A 20,078-nucleotide genomic window follows, 5' to 3' on the forward strand; every position below is an offset into this window, starting at 1 on the left:
CCAAACTCAGTGACAGGGCCCATCTCTGTCTACCCAGTGAATTGTGCTCATAAGACCACAGGTTTTATAAGTTAAGTCAACGCAATCAGATTGATGAGAGGGAGCTCTCTCCTCATGAAATGAGATTCAAAATGAGAAAATCTAATAAAGGCAGCTGAAGGCCTGGCAGTGCACATCATGTTAAATCTGATTATGATTATATGGTCGGCCAGCAGGTGAGGACCACATAACACACAGAGTACAGCTATTTGAAAGACCTCTGTGAAGAAATGATGCATACAGTTCTGAATAATTGTGCAAATGTTTTATTTAATAACATACAGTACATAGTAGCAGCAACAAAAGCTCTGTGCTTACCCAATTCAACATAAACAAATGACAACCAAATTGTTTAGAATCGCTTTAACTCAAATAATGACATTTAATTAGCATTTGACAATGTGGAGTTATGTGTAGCTCAGTTGGTAGAGCATGGCACTTGCAACAACAGGGTTGTGGGTTCAATTCCCACGGGGGACCAGTATGAAAAAGGTGTGCTCTCACAACTGTAAGTCACTATGGATAAGTGTCTGCTAAATTACTAAAATGAAATATTTACACACTCGTCTCTAACGGAGGGTTAGTATTTCCAAACAGTCAGAACGTTTAACTTACTTCACCTGCCAATTTTGTCCCTATGTCGGACCTAATTTAATACAAAATATCCACAGGGAAGTATTATCAACATGGACTTTAGTACACTGGTCTGTATATCAGTTTCTATTTCCTGTTTTTATTTTCAATACTGATGCAATTCGCACGTGACGAGCACTTGCCCAATATGGCCGAGCCGAACCACGGACCGAACGGCAAACAGCTATTGTTTACATATTGTGCAGCACGTGCAATGAGTCAAGAGATTGAAAATACAAACGACAGAACCTACCGGCACCGCAAAAAGTCAGGTAAACAACACTTTGCTGTGGATACCCTATCTCCACCTACCACCAGAAGGACCAACAGCACATTCAAGCAGTAAAGTATGTGTAAATATAATTTTATTCAACATTTTGGCTTATAGAGAATATTGTTTATTTTTTTAGGGCGACTTTGGTCAGACTGACAATCATGGAGTAAGCATGGTAACAGTCTGATGTTTAGGCAAGTGGTCCCCCATTTCTAGAAACATGTATCATTATAATGGCACATATGGTTTGGTCATTTCACATTATAAGGTAAACACTTCTCCTTCACATCACTGAAGGCCCTTAAAAGGCAACAGTAAATGTATTTGATAAAGTTTAGGGTGTCCGTCCATGTTACTGTCGGTAATGCTCAGCGATTTTGGACAAATGCTGGTCAGACTGACAATCATGGAGTAAGTTGGCTGTAGAGGGTCGGAAGCCTTCCTTTCTGTTCCTCTGTGGCCTCTCTGAAGAAGGCCGAAAGCCAAAACACGTTGGCTATACCTTTTGCAATAAATACACTTTTTGAATTTAATTCCATTTGTCCTCCAAGTGTTCCAGAATCTCCTCTCAACCTGTTTGCTCCTCAACTCATGCACTTCGGTTGGAAAGGGAGGTAGAGGCAGTGATCCCTTCTCTTTGCCTCTCTGGAACAAGACAGTCAGTCAGCCATCTTGTTTGATTCAGAGTAGAATCTCCTGCTCTTTATCATCATCAGCAGCTGTCTCCTCCCCCTCGTCTTCATTATGACATAATAGTGGTACTTCCAGGTCTTGGCTGTTTTTAACGGGCAGCTGTCTCAACGAGTGAATTTTACCTGGAGTACATTAGAAAAAGGACACCCAATTACTGGATATGAATGACAGCTTGTTGAAATACCTTTCCATTACCCTCGGTACCTTCAGCAGCGCTGGCTTGATTAACAAGCAATTACAACATACCTAATATACTGACTACACCAGGGATAGATTGACAACAATTTGCTTTCATTTTACAGTGTAGGATACCACATATAGTAATTGTATGAACACTTACTTTTGGAATAGTAGGTCTTCAGCCCCACATGCAGGGAGATGCCAGAAACACAGACAGCGAAACCCATCAAGTTGAGTCCACTCATCCTGTCCCCCATCAGGCCTGCTGCCAGCAGCAGAGTACACGCCTCCTAGTGGGGACAGCGAGGGTACGTTAGGGGGAGATGAAAAATACACTTTGAATAAAGAGTGTAGGGGAGGTGAAACAAGGAGTGCTTGAGACAGAGGGAGAGATGGTGTAAAAGGAAGCAATTTAAGTGAGGGAGCTGAAGGGATACAGAGAGGGTAACTTGTGATATACTGTGTTACCCTCCTTACCTTAAAGATCCCTGCTATGGATAAAGTGAGACTGGAGGTCTTTGAGACTAGCAGGAACTCGGAGAAGCCCAGGCCAAAGGCCAGTGATCCGCCGATACTCAGCATGACCAGAGTGTAGAGCAGGGGAGAGAGCTCATTCACACGGAACAGCTTCTCTGAGGTACTTAGGCTCAGCCCTGCAGACAGAATCAGATGGAGAGAAATGGATAGGTACTGACACACAGATAGAGGCACTTATGTCATGCCCAGACTGACAGGCATGGATTATCACAAACAGGTTAGAGAGAATCATAGTAAAAGTTTTACCTTCGTTGAAGAGGAAGAGTGGGAAGAGGCCCATGAACATGAGTGGCTGTAGATGGTACATGGTGTCTATTGGGTTCTGGAGCCCTGTGGGAGTGGAATGTGGAAGAGTGGGGTTACTGGGCTGAATGTCTAATCAGGAAATAAAAGGACAAGTCCAAACAACAACACAATGACGCTCGGTAACTAGTCTCCCTAGGCAGAAGGGTTGCCTCCCACATTAACCATGTTCCGACATCCACTGTTTCCCGGTTTGGGATATCTGAGACTAGGTGTTAACTGACCCAGCTCTGCTTTCTGCATCAGGACCTGCGTGAGGGTCCACCGGATCCCGCCGATGAACGATGCCAACAGTACCATGATGAAGCCCTTCAGGTTGAACTGGGTCGACTTGAAGGTGAACATGAATAGGCCGCTGGCTATCAGAAGGACCACCACGATCAGGTATGGGTTCTGTAAAAACAGTAACTTGGGGGTCAGAACAGAAACCTTTCGTCCACATGCATACATTATGCACTTCCTCATCTTCTCACATCAAGGGCATGGAACCAGAGTACACAACCATATATATATATAAAATACACACACATTTCACAAAGTGCATATACACATAGTTAGATACACCTGAAGGGAATGGAACTTCCTCCTATGCATGAAAAGAGAATCCATTCACTGAATCCTATAGCTCGTTAGAACATTGGAAAGTGAGTGTCTTGGTGGGAAGATTGCAACCGCAGAGACTTCAATGAGGCAAGTCTTGCCTTTGTAGTAATGAATGAGCCAGATATTACACAGTGTAATTTGTGAGGGGGTGTGGTAAGAAAGTCTTTAATGAGAATGGGCTAGCCATGTGAGCGGCTACAGTACACCTAGGTATAAGGGATGTGCATCTTTCCCTTTCAAGACGATTCAATACGTATCTAACGTTGAATACATGGGCTCCGATACAATACCAGAACGATAGTCTACGTTTTAGTTGACAACAATTCGGTGCGATTCGGGTTGGATTCGAGGAATGAACCGATGTGGTTCGATGTGATGCAATGCACCAACATTTGTTGCATAAACACATTCATTTTCCATTCTAAATGAAAAACTGTTGCTGATGGAGCTGGATCTGTCTGAGCTGACTTCTGTGTGTGTGTGTGTGTAAATTATGTATATTTCTATGATGTATGTATGCACCTGAGCTGAGCCATAAGGGAAACTTCGATGCTACATTTTTACAAATGAAAGAAAAATGAAAAGTTGAAATGTCAAAAAGTACTCAACCCCTTTGTTATGGCAAGGCTAAATACGGTCAGGAGTAACAATGTGCTTAAAAAGTTACATGGACCTACCCTGTGTGCAATACTAGTGTTTAGCATGAATGACTACCTCATCTCTGTACCCCACACATAATTATCTGGAAGGTCCCTCAGTCGAGCAATGAATTTCAAACAGATTCAACCAAGCCAATGGTGACTTTAAAACAGCTACATTTAACGGCTGTGATAGGAGAAAACTGAGGATGGATCAACAACATTGTAGGTACTCCACAATACTAATCTAATTGACAGAGTGAAAAGGAAGCCTTATTTTGCATTTCATACCTGTTCTACTTTTAACATAAATACAGAACATTGTACTTATTTTTCGTCAAAGTTCAGCAACATTTTATTATAAAAGCCAGGATTCGAACGCGGATTTGGACAATGCACCATTTAAAAGTAATTTCCGATTGAACCGACATATGCAGCGTTTACTGTGAATGTGGTCTCTGCGAACGCAGGAACACTGTCTTTCAAACATGTAGTATGAACAAAGAGTGAATTTTAAATGCAATTGTCTGTCATGCAACACCCATAAATACTACTGGATAAATAATGACCAAGAAGAAACAACAACAGTTAGCCTATCTCAAGTGAAATTGACTTACCGGGTGCTCTAGTTTAAAAACCAATGAGAAGAAGAGGATGAAGAGCACTGCAGAAGACTTGGTCATTGTGTACCTGGAGGAAACATACAAAGACATTCTAATGGTATTCAGAACATTGATGATCAAAGTTAGGTAGATACATACAGTGCCTTCAGGAAGTATTCATACCCCTTGATTTATTCTACATTTTGTTGTGTTACAGCCCCAATTCAAAAATGTATTAAATAAATAAAACAGCTCACCCATCTACACACAATAACACAGAGAAAATATGTTTTAAGACATTTTTCAAAATGTATTGAAAATGAGATACAAAAATCTAATTTACATAAGTATTCATAACTCTGAGTCAATACATGTTAGAACCACCTTTGGCAGCGAATACAGCTGTGAGTTTTTCTGGGTATGTCTCTTGGAGCTTTGCACACCTGGATTGTACATTATTTGCATATGATTCTTTTTTAGAATTCTTCAAGCTCTGTCAAGTTGGTTGTTGATCATTGCTAAACAGCCATTTTCAAGTCTTGCCATAAATGTTCAAGTCGATTTAAGTCAAAACTGTAACTAGGCCACTCAGGAACATTCAATGTCATATTAGTAAGTAACTCCAGTGTATATTTGGCCATGTGTTTTAGGTTATTGTCTTGCTGAAAGGTGAATTTGTCTCCCAATGTCTTTTGGAAAGCAGATTGAACAAGGTTTTCCTCCAGGATTTTGCCTGTGCTTAGCTCTATTCCGTTTATTTTTATCCTAAACAACTTAATAGTTCTTGCCGATGACAAGCATACCCATAACATGATGTAGCCACCACCATGCTTGAAAACATGAAGAGAGGTACTCAGTAATGTGTTGTGTTTGCCCCAAACATAACGCTTTATATTCAGGACATATAGTTCATTTCTTTGCATTACTTCTTTTCACTCTGTCAATTAGGTTAGTATTGTGGAGTAACTACAATGTTGTTCAACTCTAACTGTTTTAAAGTCACTATTGGCCTCATGGTGAAATCCCTGAGGGGTTTCTTTCCTCTCCGGCAACTGAGTTAGGAAGGACGTCTGTTTCTTTTTAGTGACTGGGTGGATTGACTCACCATGCTCAAAGGGATATTCAATGTGTATTTTTGTTGCTCTTCCAATATGTGTCCTTTTTGCGAGGCATTGGAAAACCTCCCTGGCCTTTGCGGTTGAATCTGAGTTTGAAATTCACTGCTCGACTGAGGGACCTTACAGATAATTGTGTGTGTGTGGGGTACAGAGATGAGGTAGTCATTAAAAAATTATGTTAAACCCTATTATTGCACAGAGTGAGTCCATGCAATTTATTATGTCACTTGTTAAGCACATTTTTACTCCTGATCTTATTTAGCCTTGCCATAACAAAGGGGTTGAATACTTACTGACTCAAAACTTTTTTTATTCATTTTAAACATTTCTAAAAACATAATTCCACTTTGACATTATGGGGAATTGTGTGTACTGTAGGCCAATGACACAAATGTAAATGTATTCCATTTTAGATTCAAGCTGAAACAAAATGCAGAAAAGGTGAAGGGGTGTGAATACTTTCTGAAGCCACTGTAGTAAACACACACACACTTACAAGCTGATGGTGATGAAGAGGAAGCTCCAATTGGAGAGTCCAATGTCCAGCGCTGTTGCAATGGCTGAAAGAGACAGCTTTTTAGGACTGTTGATCATATCATGGCACACTGTTTTATTCCTACTAACAAAGGGTTTCTTTCTTACTGACAGGAAGGTGAATGCCTCATGAGATTAGCTCAACTGTTGTACCCCATCAGAGGGGTGAAATATACTGTACAACAATATAAATGCAACATGTAAAGTGTTGGTCCCATGTTTCATGAGCTGAAATAAAAAATTCCCAGAAATGTTCCATATGCACAAAAATATTATTTCTCTCAAATTTTGAGCCCAAATGTGTTTACATCCCTGTTAGTGAACATTTCTCCTTTACCAAGATAATTCTTCCACCTGCCAGGTGTGGCATATCAAGAAGCTGATTAAACAGAATGATGATTACACAGGTGCACCTTGTGCTGGGGAAAATAAAAAGGCACTAAAATGTGCAGTTTTGTCACAACACAATGCCACAGATGTCTCAAGTTTTGAGGGAGCATGCAATTGGCATGCTGACTGCAGGAATGTCCACCTGAGCTGGTTGCCAGATAATTGAATCATACTTTCTCTACGATAAGCCGCCTCCAACATCGTTTTAGAGAATTTGGCAGTATGTCCAACCGGCCTCACAACCGCAGACCAAGCGTCACCACACCAGCCCAGGACCTTCACATCCGGCTTCTTCCCCTGTGGGATCGTCTGCGACCAGCCACCCGAACAGCTGATTAAACTGAGGAGTATTTCTGTCTGTAAAAAAGCCCTTTTGTGGGGAAAAACTAACTCTGATTGGCCCTCCAAGGCCCACCCATGGCTGCGCCCCTGCCCAGTCATGTGAAATCCATAGATTAGGACCTAGTTCATTTATTTCAATTGACTGATTTCCTTATATGAACTGTACAGTGAGGGAAAAAAGTATTTGATCCCCTACTGATTTTGTACATTTGCCCACTGACAAAGAAATGATCAGTCTATAATTTTAATGGTAGGTTTATTTGAACAGTGAGAGACAGAATAACAAAAAAATCCAGAAAAACACATGTCAAATGTTATAAAATGATTTGCATTTTAATCAGGGAAATAAGTATTTGACCCCTCTGCAAAACATGACTTGGTGGCAAAACCCTTGTTGGCAATCACAGAGGTCAGACGTTTCTTGTAGTTGGCCACCAGGTTTGCACACATCTCAGGAGGGATTTTGTCCCACTCCTCTTTGCAGATCTTCTCCAAGTCATTAAGGTTTCGAGGCTGACGTTTGGCAACTCGAACCTTCAGCTCCCTCCACAGATTTTCTATGGGATTAAGGTCTGGAGACTGGCTAGGCCACTCCAGGACCTTAATGTGCTTCTTCTTGAGCCACTCCTTTGTTGCCTTGGCCGTGTGTTTTGGGTCATTGTCATGCTGGAATACCCATCCACGACCCATTTTCAATGCCCTGGCTGAGGGAAGGAGGTTCTCACCCAAGATTTGACGGTACATGGCCCCGTCCATCGTCCCTTTGATGCGGTGAAGTTGTCCTGTCCCCTTAGCAGAAAAACACCCCCAAAGCATAATGTTTCCACCTCCATGTTTGACGGTGGGGATGGTGTTCTTGGGATCGTAGGCAGCATTCCTCCTCCTCCAAACACAGCGAGTTTAGTTGATGCCAAAGAGCTCCATTTTGGTCTCATCTGACCACAACACTTTCACTCAGTTGTCCTCTGAATCATTCAGATGTTCATTGGCAAACTTCAGACGGGCATGTATATGTGCTTTCTTGAGCAGGGGGACCTTGCGGGCGCTGCAGGATTTCAGTCCTTCACGGCGTAGTGTGTTACCAATTGTTTTCTTGGTGACTATGGTCCCAGCTGCCTTGAGATCATTGACAAGATCCTCTCATGTAGTTCTGGGCTGATTCCTCACCGTTCTCATGATCATTGCAACTCCACGAGGTGAGATCTTGCATGGAGCCCCAGGCCGAGGGAGATTGACAGTTCTTTTGTTTCTTCCATTTGCGAATAATCTCACCAACTGTTGTCACCTTCTCACCAAGCTGCTTGGCGATGGTCTTGTAGCCCATTCCAGCCTTGTGTAGGTCTACAATCTTGTCCCTGACATCCTTGGAGAGCTCTTTGGTCTTGGCTATGGTGGAGAGTTTGGAATCTGATTGATTGATTGCTTCTGTGGACAGGTGTCTTTTATACAAGTAACAAGGTGAGATTAGGATCACACTCTTAAAGGGAGTGCTCCTAATCTCAGCTCGTGACCTGTATAAAAAGACACCTGGGAGCCAGAAATCTTTCTGATTGAGAGGGGGTCAAATACTTATTTCCCTCATTACAATACAAATCAATTTATAACATTTTTGACGTTCGTTTTTCTGGATTTTTTTGTTGTTATTCTGTCTCTCACTGTTCAAATAAACCTACCATTAAAATGATGACATTTCTTTGTCAGTGGGCAAACGTACAAAATCAGCAGGGGATCAAATACTTTTTCCCCTCACTGTAACTCAGTAAAATCTTTGAAATTGTTGCATGTTTCTTCAGTATACAAAGCAGTATCAATTAGTTAGTCAGCCAACTTTGATTAACAACCAGAAATAACTTGATTTTCTGGTTCATTTATGAAATCTAAACTTAGATGCGTTTTTGGTTGTTGAGTCGATTAGACCATGCACATTTTCAGTGCATCTATATTTAGGCAAGTTAGATGGCTAACTCATTGATCCTGCTTTGTAGTATACCCCTCAAAACCTCAAATACAGTATATGGTTGTTTTACGCCTTTGTTTGTATCCACTACAAGGCCATGGTGTTTACCAATGGAACAGCAAGAGGAACTGCCCTTCCCTACCTTTAGGCTCAAACCCTGCACCCCAACCCGAGCACTCTGTTCTGCCACCTCAGGTCTCTTGGCCCTCCCACCCTTACGGGATGGCAGCTGACCATCAATGATATCAAAATTATAGTTTTAACCAGGTTTTCAGCCTATACAGTTTTTGTTTACAATTACTCCCACTCAGCCCAGTCCAAGCTCTTCTCTGTCCTGGCACCCCAATGGTGGAACCAGCTTCCCCCTGAAGCTAAGACAGCAGAGTCCCTGCCCATCTTCCAAAAACATCTGAAACCCTACCTCTTCAAACAGTATCTTAAATAATCCTCCTCCTCACCTCAACCCCCCCCCCCACACAAAAAAAATAACAAAAAGAACTGAACCAGCACTTGTACTACTTGACTTACTTTCTATGCCTGTGCTATGTGGTTATCCCACCTAGCTAACTTAAGATGAATGCACTAACTGTAAGTCGTTCTGGATAAGAGCATCTGCAAAATGACTCAAATGTAAACAAACATTGTATAGGCTGAAAACATGGTTAAAACTATAATTTCGATCTCATGGATGGTCAGTCCTTCCATCCATAGCTCTGTCTATGAATTTGAGAGTGGATACATTTCTCCAACCCCATCCCTCAGCTATTTACCAAATAGGTGGCGGGTGTGACCACTGTTATAGTTTGAACTGCAGATTGCCCCTTTAAGATGTATTTAAGTAGTTACAGCCTAGATTAGTAGAGAGAAGAGCAGACAGTGGTATCTTATCACACAGACGGACTATGCCTTTTATTATGCAGACTGAAGTCCATGTTGATTATATCGTGTCACATACAACTCAAACTGTTTGGCGTACATTCTTCTAATATATGCACTCACCGACTGGGGCAACCTTTGTGAGGTAGTCTGTCCAGTTCAACATGACCCGAGGCTTCCCTGTCCAGCATTGCATGGCCGAGCGGGTCAGGGTAGAGAGACAGAATATTATGGTGAGGTGGACCAGCGTCATAAACAGTGGGTAGTGGAAGCCCTGAGAGAAAGAGGGAAAGGGATGGGAACAGTGACAGTGAGTTAAGCTACATGGCACTGCATGCAAAGCAAACATACCAAGATCACAATGTTATGTCGCATGAGGAGTGTGAGCCAGCCTCAGACTGACCTTCATCAGCCACTTGTTATAAAAGGTGATGCCGATGGAGAAGACATAGTAAACGAGGACCAGGCCCACAGTGCGGACAGCCCGGCATAGGAACTGGACAGGGCAAGCCATGGTGCTGCTTCACCCTTCCCCACAGGAACTACTGCAGAGGCACTGTCTTCAAACAGGAGCAATGTGCTGAAAGCGGGGAAGGGAGAGAAGAGCGAAAAAGATGGGATAAGTTGACAATATAATTAAAGACAAAATAACTGATATAATTTGCTGCTGGCTGAGCATGTGACTGCGTTGAGGAATCTGTTTGACCAGTCTTATCAGTGAGTAATGAGCATACTCCCAGCTGTATGTTAGCACTGACACAGCCATAGTGTGTTGTGGGGATACTGTACATGAACGTGCTGATTTTTTTCTCATAATTAATATTGTAGCTATAATCTCAGATAAGCCTATGTTGCCAAACTAAATAGATGCATTGCTGCTGATGATGAAGGCACTGGAAAACATAAACCTGAGCCATATGGCATGGCTAACAAAGCACATAAAATATGGAGGGGCAAGCCACTGGGGAAGACAGTGGATAACTTGTTAGCTGGCTAGTTACAATGGCTAGCTGAACCAGATATCTTATGAAAACATTTTAAACTCTAGCTACTGTCTGACTGAACTCACCTGCTTGCGAACGGCGGCGAAAGCAGGTAAACTAGCTAGCTAACTAACGTTAGCTAAGCAAAGTGTGACCGGTCCTGTTAACTGCTATACAAAGCTGCGTCTAAATAAGGTACCGTTGGCTAGCTAGCTTAGCTATCAAGTGATGCATATAAACACATGGCTGTACAGAGTAATTGAACATTGTTTTACTTTCCAAATTACAGTAACGTTACTTTGTTGTTGCCGTTAGTCCACTCTACACACGGGCCACGGCATCGATTCATCAGTACAAACCGCAGGCTCTACGTGGACTAAGCGCAGCCAGACCAGCGATGCACTTGATTTTGCTTGCTAGACGCGCGTCGGTGCTTGGTGGAATGTAGACCTTGGTCCAATGCAATGGATCACTCTGCCTACCCGGTCCAATGGGTGACCTGAATCAAGTGCGCCCGACTCCAGCACTGCAGCTAGGTGGCAGTATTTTTGTTTTTTCCAAGCAAAACAACGTAGCCAGTTGCTGTAGCTACTTCCGGCAACTACAGCGAAGAAGAAATTGACAATTTGGTTGAGGAGTTGTTGTCATTGATATAAAGTCAAAAAGCTGCAACAACGCAACAAAACAAATAAACGGCCAGGACTCCAATTGCATCTAACCTGCACGTTTTGCGAAATATCGTTGGGCACACTGGGTTTTGTTACTAGTTAGATAATCCCATCGCCAGCTAGCGTTAGCTACAATTGCTAGCTCTAGTACACCGTTGGGTCTGTGAGGATGGCGGAGGAGGAAGACGAAGCTGGTTTTGACGAGGATTTGGATGACGGGGCGGGTGGAGCCGATGGGAACCACGGCAAAAGGAAAAGGCTGTTCTCTAAAGAACTTCGGTGTATGATGTATGGATTTGGAGATGACCAGAATCCCTACACCGAGTCAGTGGACATCCTGGAGGACCTTGTGATCGAATTCGTCACGGAGATGACACACAAAGCCATGTCCATCGGACGCCAGGGCCGTGTCCAGGTGGAGGACATTGTTTTTCTTATCCGGAAAGATCCAAGGAAGTTTGCCAGAGTGAAAGACCTCTTGACGATGAACGAGGAGCTGAAGAGAGCCCGCAAGGCCTTTGACGAAGCGAACTATGGCTCTTAGGGCCTTTGGTAGAGGGATTTGGCCTTCACCGCAAATACGTCTTCTTTCCCTTTTTTAAACTACTCTTTCACTTCATTTGACATGTTTTTTTTAGGATTTAAAGTTTGTTGTTGCAGATGTGGATACTGTTCATTGACCATCCACTTGTGACTAAAGATATGTTTGTGCTCATGTGAAATGCTTATGCCTTCTATAGACAACTTTCTATTTTTATTTAACTAGGCAAGTCAGTTAATTAAGAACAAATTCTTATTTACAATGACGGCCTAGGATCAGGGGTAGAAAGACAGATTTTTACCTTGTCAGCTTGGTGATTCGATCTAGCAACCTTTCGGTTACTGGCCCAATGCTCTATCCACAAGGCTACCAGCCGCCCCATTAACATACACACATCTAATACTAGAAAGTAGTTTTATTTATGGTATACTCTGCCTTATCCACAGAAGGATATCACATTACAGTATCAATCATTAGGTCCTGTGAGGAAATGTCTCTTAGGTGAGAATTGTTGTCCTGTTTATCAGTAAGGATAGTGACATAATGGTGGAATGGACATTTATGAATAAAGTAACTCCCACTCCTTGACGCTTTCATCCATCCTTTACTGTGAGATTTCAGGACATGGGCCCAGAGCGGAGTTCAAATGTAGACTTTCTATATTAATCCATGGATGGGTTGTCTCCTGAAACGTTTCACTTTCGCTACATTTGCTATAACATCTACTAAAGAAATGTATGTGACCAATACAATTTGATTTCTACACCTTGAAACAATGGATATAGCTTCAAAACTTAAATGTTTTGTTTAATTTGTGCAAATGAACGCACAAATTCTGTAGATGGACCTTATTGTGAATGGAATAAAACCCTCTGAATGTTACTTTAATTATCTCCGCAGGACTAAGGGCTCAGACACACCTATAGGGTTTGCTGGCCGAGAGTACATCTGAACCTAATTTGCGAACCGAGTGTGCACTGAATTTACATGTGAAATGTTGGCAGTCAGACATCTACAGTGGGTGGTCCTTAAAACAGCGTGCTGAATGATTGGCAGATGAACACTAGATCTAAATTAGGTGTGATGTGTTTGAGCCTTAAAGGTACGTTTCTACATTTTCCAACGTCATATTCATGAGCACCAACATCAACATATGTGAAAATGGTGTGTTTCTATGTTTTGTAGGTAAAAAGAGGAAGAAAGTAATATTCATACTCAATGACTTATTTCACATACAGTTGAAGGCGGAAGTTTACATATACCTCAGCCAAAGACATTTAAACTCAGTTTTTCACAATTCCTGACATTTAATCCCAGTAAAAATTCCCTGTCTTAGGTCAGTTAGGATCACCACTTCATTTTAAGAATGTGAATGTCAGAATAATAGTAGAGAGAGTGATTTATTTCAGCTTTAATTTCTTTCATCACATTCCCAGTGGGTCAGAAGTTTACATACACTCAATTAGCATTTGGTAGCATTGCCTTTTAAATTGTTTAACTTGAGTCAAACATTTTGGGTAGCCTTCCACAAGCTTCCCACAATGAGTTGGGTGAATTTTGGCCCATTCCTCCTGACAGAGTTGGTGTGACTGAGTCAGGTTTGTAGGCCTCCTTGCTCACACACACTTTCAGTTCTGCCCACAAATTTTCTATAGGATTGAGGTCAGGGCTTTGTGATGTCCACTCCAATACCTTGACATTGTTGTCCTTAAGCCATTTTGCCACAACTTTGGAAGTATGCTTGGGGTCATTGTCCATTTGGAAGACCCATTTGCGACCAAGCTTTAACTTCCTGAATGATGTCTTCAGATGTTGCTTCAATATATCCACATAATACTCATGATGCCATCTATTTTGTGAAGTGCACCAGTCCCTCCTGCAGCAAAGCACCCCACAACATGATGCTGTCACCCCCACGCTTCATGGTTGGGATGGTGTTCTTCGGCTTGCAAGCCTCCCCCTTTTTCTTCCAAACATAACAATGGTCATTATGGCCAAACAGTTCTATTTTTGTTTCATCAGACCAGAGGACATTTTTCCAAAAAGTATGATCTTTGTCCCCATGTGAGTTGCAAACCGTAGTCTGGCTTTTTTTATGGCGGTTTTGGAGCAGTGGCTTCTTCCTTGCTGAGCGGCCTTTCAGGTTATGTTGATATAGGACTCATTTTACTGTGGATATAGATTATTTTGTACCTGTTTCCTCCAGCATCTTCACAAGGTCTTTTGCTGTTGTTCTGGGATTGATTTGCACTTTTCGCACCAAAGTACGTTCATCTCGAGGAGATAGAACGCGTCTCCTTCCTGAGCGGTATGACGGCTGCGTGGTCCCATGTTGTTTATACTTGCGTACTATTGTTTGTAGAGATGAATGTGGTACCTTCAGGCGTTTGGAAATTGCTCCCAAGGATGAACCAGACTTGTGGAGGTCTACAATTTTTTTCTGGGGTCTTGGCTGATTTCTTTTGATTTTCCCATGATGCCAAGCAAAAAATATTGAGTTTGAAGGTAGGCCTTGAAATACATCCACAGGCGCACCTCCAATTGACTCAAATGATGTCAATTAGCCTATCAGACGCTTCTAAAGCTATGACATAATTTTCTGGAATTTTCAAAGTTGTTTAAAGGCACAGTCAACTTAGTGTATGTAAACTTCTGACCCACTGGAATTGTGATACATTGACTTATAAGTGAAATAATCTGTCTGTGAACAATTGTTGGAAAAATTACTTGTGTCATGCACAAAGTAGATGTCCTAACCGACTTGCCAAAACTATAGTTTGTTAACAAGAAATTTGTGGAGTGGTTGAAAAACGACTTTTAATGACTCCAACCTAAGTGTATGTAAACTTCCTACTTCAACTGTAAGTGTCCGTTGTGAGGCGTTAGAAAACCACCCTGGTCTTTGTGGTTGAATATGTGTTTGAAATGTACTACTAAACAGATAATTGTGTGTGAGGTACAGAAATCACGTAGTCATTCAAAAACCATGTTAAACACTATTATTGCACACAGAGTGAGTCCATGCAACTTATGTGACTTGTTAAGCACATTTTTCTCCTGAACTTATTTAGGCTTGCCATAACAAAGGATTTAAATACTTATTGACTCAAGCTTTTCGTTTTTAATTAATTTGTAAACATTTCTAAAAACATAATTCCACATTGACATTATGGGGTACTGTGTGTAGGCAGTGATAAAACATCTACGTTTAATCCATTTTAAATTCAGGTTGCAACACAACAACATGTGGAAAAAGTCAAGGGATGTGAATAGTTTCTGAAGGCAGTGTAAGTGTTTCCAATGACATTATCGGTGTGCTTTTAACCAATTTTGAGTAGGCATTGCCTACTAATTGGCTGATGATGTCATTGGAAACTTACTGTATCTTCCTTTATCGTTACATGGAAACGGGTCATTTTCACGTGTTGATGTTGGGATTGTGCTGGAGATGATGAATATGACGTAGAGAAAATGTTGATGTTTGTCCTTTGTTCCTTAACCCACTGTATCAGTAATCAGTAATTCATTTGATTACCTAAAGTTCAGTTTGTATAATGATGAAGAATTTAAACTTGGCAGGAGGTTCCGTGTGGCATATCATTTCATAATATTCATTTTTTAATTTGTGTTTTGCCATAAGTAAATATGCCTGATCTAGCTTTATCTGTTACGCCTTATAGCTGTGTGGGTCAAAGAAAAATGGGGGGGAAAAAATATATAAAATATTTTTTTATTGATATTCCTCAAAACAATAGCGTACTGACCATAATTATGTCAGACCAACTACCAGTGAGCATGTGTTTGTTCATGTATTATCTCGGTTCAAACAATAGTTTGTAATTACAGTGAAGTGGCAACAGTTGGCCTTGGTCTAAGCAGCTATCACAAGCTGCCCATCTAGACTACATCTAGACTGAACTCCCAGCTTGAGGGTGTTGATGTGGTAAGTGATCCACTGACCCATTCTGTGATGTTGCAGTGAATTTCACATCCTGATTTGGGGGAACAGCAGCAGCTTGGCGTCAGTGGGGCATCATAATCACACGCAAGAAGGGCTCAAAAGCCCTGGTTACCCCCACCAGGTGACTGTCTGTTGAAGAGGTTTAGTTTAATCGAGGTGGACGAACATAGGCAATGGACCAGTAAGGGGCGAAGAGTGAGGGAGAATTGCACTAGGTCAAAAGAGGATCAGAATAGGTCAGCAGGGGGTCAAAGGGATGTCCTTGAGTCTCTCTTTTACTGCACATTTTCCATCATCTTGAGGAATTCTGAAAAAGAGTGACAAATCCATTATGAAAATTATCATTTAAATCACGGTGATGTAATTCATGGTCAATAACAGGCCTAACATTCATTATGAATGTTCATTATCTAACTTCAAGCACCAGCTGTCAGAGCAGCTCACAGATCATTGCACCTGTACATAGCCCATCTGTAAATAGCCCATCCAACTACCTCATCCCCATACTGTATTTATTTATTTATTTTGCTCCTTTGCACCCCAGTATCTCTACTTGCACATTCATCTTCTGCACATCTATCATTCCAGTGTTTAATTGCTATATCTTAATTACCTTGCCACTATGGCCTATTTTATTGCCTTACCTCCCTTATCTTACCTCATTTGCACACACTGTATATACACTTTTTTTCTACTGTATTATTGACTGTATGTTTTGTTTATTCCATGTGTAACTCTGTGCTGTTATATGTGTCGAACTACTTTGCTTTATCTTGGCCAGGTAGCAGTTGTAAATGAGAACTTGTTCTCAACTAGCCTACCTGGTAAAATAAAGGTGGAATAAAAATGTAAAAATAAAATGAGAATGCTGGTCAATATGTAGGCTAATTGTCCAATCAGCATCACCATTATTATTATGAAAGGCGTCGTAGCTTTGTCATACCATCAAAGTCCAGCATGCCATCAGCGTTCTTGTCTCCATCCTTCAGCAGCTCATCAATCTCCTCCTCTGAGATTTGCTCGCCCGTGCTGCGGATGATGATGGCGAACTCTTCTCTGTCGATGTAGCCGTCGGCATTCCTGCGTAAGCAACACATATTGGAGGGAGTTTAACAACCTGTTGACATATGAACGTAAACTGTAAAACGTAACCCCTTCACCCTAAAACCGGTGACATACTTGTCGAACACACGGAAACATTCCGCCAACTCTTCCTCAGACTTTCCGGCCTGGTCCTCCTTTAAAAGCCTCACCATCATGACCAAGAACTCCTCGAAGTCGATGGTGCCGCTGCCTGAGGTGAAGGGTCCGATCGATTATGCATCAAGCTCGAAAATAACAGGTAAGTACAACAATATGAAGAGGTATGTATCATGCTCAGGTCACCTGAGCATAACATGGGCATACGTTACCCAAAAGTAGCCTAATTACGCGCCACACTTCACACGTGCCATTTAAACTATATAGCTTACATACATTAATGTAGGTTAATATATAGTATATTTTGGATTCAGCCGTTGCTCACCATCCTCATCGACCTCCTCAATGATTTCATCCAACTCCTGTCTTGTCGGGTTCTGGCCCAACATCCTCATGACCTGACCCAACTCCTTGGTACTGATATCACCGCCACCGTCGGTGTCGAACATGTCGAAGGCAGCCTTGAATTCTGGAATGATGATACGTATCGGGACACTAATTATTGTATTCATTAGACCTGACATATTTAAGTTATTAATTAACGGCAACATGGTTTTGCAATGGACCTACTCACCGTTAAGCATTTCCTCGCTCAAGAATGAGCGGGCCTCCTGTTGTGCATCAGTCTAGAGGAAAAACAGCGCCGCATTTGTCAGGTCATAGTAGTGACAATTTCTCAAATGGTCACTTATATCTATATTTTTGGGGGGCAACAGTGATGTTATCAGATGAGTGTATTTTTGTCGTATTGACATTCACAAAGGTATCCCCACAAAAGGGTTAGCCTTAGCCTATAGGCATACTGACAAATTTGCCATGCTATTTAAGGCTCAACACATTACCCCCCCCCCCCCCCCCCCCCCCCCCCCCCTGTATATGGCCATACGGATATACATTCCCGACGGAATTTGTCGCCTTAACACAATCCGCACCCGGACAGCCTTGCTCCCGGACCTTTTAGGTTGTGTGACAGTCTGATACTCAGTATCTACTCAATAAGCACCCATAAACCCATAGCCTATCTAGCCTGCGCCTGCTGAACATGCATAACTTTCCTAAAGTCATGCTCCAGAAATACTACTATAAATACTTAATATTATTTGGTTAATTAAGCAATTTAGTGATTTTTATTCATCAAGATGAGATCCAGATAATCATGGTCTAAGGAAATTACTACTGTTTTAGTTGTTTTATACCTTACCCTTTATGAAATAGTGAACATGACTGCAAGAGACAATACATTGTCAAAATGATGGTCAAAAAAATTATTTCCAAATTAGGCAAATTAATCATCTTAATTGCCCATCCAAATGTAACTTGTAAATGTAACCCTATACAAACTCGCTGTTTATTATGCTTTTATTCATGCTTTTATTCATGTAATTGTGTGTTCAAATGATTGGTCTTACCATGGTTGCGAATGAGCTTTCCCCCAAATATCCACAGAAATAAATCCCAAAGGAGTGGTCAATCCGTGTGCACCCCTACACAAAGACTAAACCTCAAGTGAGAGTTCAGACACACTTTAAACTGGTCACTTAAGACACACCCCCGGGTGCTCACAGGACTCCAGATTTAGAATCTTGAACTTGTAGGGTTCTGAGGCCCCCAAAAGCCAATCGAAATCTGGAGTGGACAGTGATGGTCTTGAAGCTACAATCATTTCATTGACGGGGTAAACGTTGCTATAAGGAAGTTTTCAGGTAGATGTCACTATTGAAAGGCAACATTTGTCTTGTGATTGTAAGTGCAGCAGGTTTAAGGTACCTGCATGTAACAGTAGGCCTAGGTATTCCCTGTCAGACACAATGTTTTTGCTCATCAACCTAAACAAATTCTGGTCTCTCTGGTCCCACTCTCAAAGTAACAACATTACGCCTTCTTTTGCAGATTTCCAGAAGGGAACAAAGTAAGCCCTTTTAAACAACATTTGAAAATAATCAATTCGGAAACGTCATTTCTAAAACAACGTGTAGTTGATCTTCAAGCATGCACTCGTGAGTTCAAGCAAATATGGGGATTGACAGTTTCCATACTGTAAACTAAAGGTAGGCCTCTGTATTGCTGATAAAGAAGGGTGGGCCCAGAGTGGGTTGTGGCTGTGGGATGGCGTTTCCTTCTGGGTATGAAACCCTAACCCTGTGGAAAAGTGCTGCAGAGCTGGAAGCTGGCTGTGCTGTGCCCTGAATACCAGATGATTTTTGGTTGTACGGCCATCCACTCAAGACCTGACTCTCCTTGTATAGTGGAAGTTTCCTAGGGTTGGAGAGGGAGGAGGAGGGGTGGGATATGGGAATATTATGATGAGCAGTTACTTGAGGTAGAATGGGATGTCATGTTGTTAGTGGGGGGGGGGGGTTAAGGGCTATATACTCAACTAGAAGGATTTGGTTAGGTGCTACTAGCTACACATTTAAAACCTCTAGGTTCTTATTCCAGACGCCTTCAAGATAAGCTGTTGCATCTGGCAGCGCTGTCAGAGCCCTAGGGGATGGCATCTTACTGTACTGATCTGGTATTTGCATCCTTCGGGGCCTCTTCCTGGAGACAGAGCAGTGTCAGAGCATTCTTGTTGCTGTTGAGTGCTGAGAGCTCTTTTTTGGTTATCATGGATGACATCAATCAAGTGATGAGAAGATCATTGCTATCGCATGTTGCATTATATACGCAGTTAGAGGCCTTTGAAAGTTTTCTGTGCCTACTGTCTTTATTCTAGTCCTCCTTTCTTTTTTTGACTTTGCATGCTCCTTTACCTCATGTTGTACGCCTATTTCTCTTTCACATATTTTCATGAGTCTTTCAAGATTCATCACAAGAAGAACAAGAACAAGGACCTCAGCAGGATTAGGCAGAGACAATCAAGATGACAGTTTTCTATGGACTTTGTACCTAAAGTGTTTTCAGAAACCAAGGACACTGACTGTCTAGTGGGAATAGTTGTCATATGGGCATAGGAGAGCGGAGGAGAAAGTGGAATGTTTTATTTCTTTTTATTTTCTATTTTAT

The 20,078-nt window shown here is 41.7% G+C and overlaps 3 protein-coding genes across 5 annotated transcripts; 1 reads left to right on the forward strand and 2 right to left on the reverse strand.

Moving 5' to 3' along the window:
- Nucleotides 1-289: 289 nt before the first annotated feature.
- Nucleotides 290-11,234, reverse strand: slc35h1 (solute carrier family 35 member H1). 3 transcript variants are annotated; one of them, XM_014145950.3, is made up of 10 exons: nucleotides 11,001-11,234; nucleotides 10,123-10,299; nucleotides 9,843-9,993; nucleotides 6,117-6,180; nucleotides 4,518-4,590; nucleotides 2,884-3,052; nucleotides 2,603-2,686; nucleotides 2,297-2,472; nucleotides 1,980-2,109; nucleotides 290-1,761 (listed from the first exon to the last, which is right to left on the reverse strand). In XM_014145950.3, exons 2-10 carry the CDS (start codon nucleotides 10,231-10,233, stop codon nucleotides 1,628-1,630), a joined length of 1,092 nt encoding a protein of 363 aa, XP_014001425.1. In that variant the 5' UTR covers nucleotides 10,234-10,299; nucleotides 11,001-11,234; the 3' UTR covers nucleotides 290-1,627. The 3 variants fall into 3 exon arrangements, with proteins under 3 accessions (XP_014001425.1, XP_014001428.1, XP_014001427.1); XM_014145953.3 differs by having other exon boundaries at nucleotides 10,978-11,137; XM_014145952.3 differs by having other exon boundaries at nucleotides 10,789-11,137.
- Nucleotides 11,235-11,292: 58 nt separating this feature from the next.
- On the forward strand, nucleotides 11,293-12,494 carry taf13 (TATA-box binding protein associated factor 13). Its single transcript, NM_001140921.2, is given in 1 exon segment — nucleotides 11,293-12,494. A coding segment is annotated over 1 exon segment (375 nt). The 5' UTR covers nucleotides 11,293-11,539; the 3' UTR covers nucleotides 11,915-12,494.
- A 2,515-nt stretch (nucleotides 12,495-15,009) lies between these two features.
- Nucleotides 15,010-18,633, reverse strand: LOC106572105 (troponin C, skeletal muscle). The gene is made up of 6 exons (XM_014145948.3): nucleotides 18,482-18,633; nucleotides 17,647-17,698; nucleotides 17,398-17,541; nucleotides 17,052-17,166; nucleotides 16,816-16,952; nucleotides 15,010-16,179 (listed from the first exon to the last, which is right to left on the reverse strand). Exons 1-6 carry the CDS (start codon nucleotides 18,482-18,484, stop codon nucleotides 16,148-16,150), a joined length of 483 nt encoding a protein of 160 aa, XP_014001423.1. The 5' UTR covers nucleotides 18,485-18,633; the 3' UTR covers nucleotides 15,010-16,147.
- Nucleotides 18,634-20,078: the final 1,445 nt, after the last annotated feature.

The sequence above is a fragment of the Salmo salar genome, chromosome 15 (assembly GCF_965601325.2).
Source record: "Salmo salar chromosome 15, fSalSal1, whole genome shotgun sequence".
Classification (NCBI taxonomy): domain Eukaryota; kingdom Metazoa; phylum Chordata; class Actinopteri; order Salmoniformes; family Salmonidae; genus Salmo; species Salmo salar.

Coding starts and splice junctions, on each gene's coding strand:
- slc35h1 (XM_014145950.3), bottom strand. CDS start 10,233: ATGGCTTGCCCTGTCCAGTTCCTATGCCGGGCTGTCCGCACTGTGGGC. Junction 3,053..4,517: donor TTTTTAAACTAGAGCACCCG/GTAAGTCAATTT, acceptor CTGTTTTTACAG/AACCCATACCTGATCGTGGT. Junction 2,110..2,296: donor CCATAGCAGGGATCTTTAAG/GTAAGGAGGGTA, acceptor TGTCCCCACTAG/GAGGCGTGTACTCTGCTGCT.
- LOC106572105 (XM_014145948.3), bottom strand. Junction 17,542..17,646: donor GAGCGAGGAAATGCTTAACG/GTGAGTAGGTCC, acceptor TCATCATTCCAG/AATTCAAGGCTGCCTTCGAC. Junction 16,180..16,815: donor TGGCATGCTGGACTTTGATG/GTATGACAAAGC, acceptor ACTCTTTTTCAG/AATTCCTCAAGATGATGGAA.